Source organism: Aplysia californica, unplaced genomic scaffold, assembly GCF_000002075.1.
Source record: "Aplysia californica isolate F4 #8 unplaced genomic scaffold, AplCal3.0 scaffold00625, whole genome shotgun sequence".
Classification (NCBI taxonomy): Eukaryota; Metazoa; Mollusca; class Gastropoda; order Aplysiida; family Aplysiidae; genus Aplysia; species Aplysia californica.
The window spans coordinates 235,109-237,273 of record NW_004797895.1 but is presented as its reverse complement, the minus strand read 5'-3'; the positions used below and the strand labels follow the sequence as shown (position 1 = coordinate 237,273).

Below are 2,165 nucleotides of genomic sequence, written 5' to 3'. Positions count from 1 at the left end.
TTGATGATCATAATAATAATAATAATAATAGTAATAATAATAATAATTATTATTATTGTTATTATTATTATTATTTTTATTATTATTATTATTTTGTTGTAAGTGGGTTTTCACAGGGCGCCATTTGTAGGTCGTACTCTTTTTTCCTTTCCTGCTACTGTTTCTGTCTGTTTTGTCTTTTTCTTTTCCTCACTTCACGGTCGGTATTGTGTTGATATGCTTCTCTGTATTGAAACATTGTTGGAAAAGTTGGAAATTTTTTTGGGAAGTATCGTTGTTTCAAATGTAGGTCAGTCTTTTTTCTCTTTTGTTTTTTGCTGTTAGAGTTAGTTTGGATCAGGTCATTTAGGAGGTGGACTACTTCGACCCTGCCTGTCAGGGCCAATATCACCTGAGAGGGATACAGTATCCCAGCAGACAGACGGAGATACTCAATAAAAGTTCTCCCTACTCGCGAATGGAACTAATGAAGCCTTCTGCGTGCTACAGCAAAGTGGTTGGTTGTCTCGCCCCCTTCTGACCATGACTATATCTCATCAGTGACTTTGAGTGGGTGGTTGGCGGGTGCTCTGGTGTGGGTTGCTTCTTCTTTCCTATCAAACATCTATCGTATTTATCTCCCCTCCCTTTTTTTTGGTGTTTGTTACTCCCTTATAATACCTCTAATCTTCGGCGCTTATATGACCTTATTGTGTTTCTAGTACCGTAAAACACTTTTTTTAAAAAGAAGTGACTTTGACCCTTTTTCTCAGCAGTGCGACCATGACCCTATGTCTCATTTTTATGACCTTGCTCTATATCAGTTATCACTGTTCTAACCTTGTTCCTATGTCTCATTGATCATTGTTAGGATTTTTTTTGGACCCTATTTCATTTCTGCCCATGTCTCATTGTTATGACCTTGGCCCTATATCTAATATTCGTTTTGATCTTGACCCCATGTCTCATTGTCATGACATTTATTATCTCTTCATTCTGACGTTGACTTTGACCTTGTGTCTCATTGTTTTGACCTTGACGCTATCTCTTCATTCTAACCGTGACCTTTTCCCTCGTTGGTCTGACCTTGACTTTTTGTCTCTCGTCCTCAGACTCGTCCAAGAAGTTGAAGGATGTGCTCAAAGAGTTTCAAGGAGATGGGCTGCTCAGCAAGTACAATCCGGAGGAGGTAGGGAGGGGCCTTGACCATCCACTGACCGCTTGTGATACCCTGGTTGTGGTGGATGAGGGACTTGTGTTGTAAACTGAGAAAAAAATGTTATGTTAGGATTTCACTTGAGATGTGATTGCTTGTGTGTCAAAGAAATCTCGTGAACAACAAAAATTATTTATAATTATAAATATCCTTGCATACGCTCGTTTCTAATAAATTTTTTTTCTTTCTATGCTTATTTTGTTATTGTTTATTTAATGTCACTAACCTTGGTTTTTATATTTTTATAAGCAGAAATTCCTTGTGGAAAGTATAAAAAAATATTTGTACGAAAATTTGAGAGGAGCTTTTTGAGTACAAGATTTAAGACATTGCCAAGGCTAAACACCTAAAGTTGTTGAGTGTCAGTAACAGGGCCGGATGCTTTCATGACTATTACAGTGTCTATTGTTCCATAAAATACGTACCATAATTGGTCGCTTTTATGAACAAGGAGGCTATCCCGAAAAATGCTGTTTTGAGAAAATCAAAGGTAAAGTTTTTGCCCCGTGTTCATTTTCTTTACAAGGCAAGGAGAGTTTTCTCAGTAATCAAACAAATATACACTCTAATGAAACCAAATTGATAGGGCTATATCCACTTTTGATGTTGGTCGAGATTTCTGAAAACCCCCCAAAATCTGGGTTAGCCCACTTGTCCTTAAAAGCGACCAATTACACCACAGGCTGATGAGAGCAGCCCTGGTTCCAGTCTACAACAAGACATATGTAAACAAGGGCTGTATGTACGATTTACTAATGATACTCTGCCCACTTCGTTCATTCCATTTCAAAATGAACATAATATGTGAGCTGGTGGTTGGAGGGTGCCACTGGTAGACCTTGCTTCTTTTCTGTCTATCTGTCTGTGTGTGTGTCTGTGTGTGTGTGTCTGTCTGTCTGTCTGTCTGTCTGTCTCTTTCTCTGTCCCTGTCTCTGTCTCTGTCTCTCTCTCTCTCTCTCTCTCTCTCTCT

At 38.6% G+C, this 2,165-nt stretch overlaps 1 protein-coding gene across 1 annotated transcript in view; it reads left to right on the top strand.

Moving 5' to 3' along the window:
* LOC101848997 (diacylglycerol kinase beta) overlaps positions 1-2,165 on the top strand; it is a gene marked incomplete in the record, with an annotated part of 103,134 nt that overhangs the window by 50,086 nt on the left and 50,883 nt on the right. Inside the window, 1 exon segment of the mRNA XM_035972252.1 lies at positions 1,092-1,168. Coding sequence (XP_035828145.1) covers positions 1,092-1,168 — 77 coding nt within the window.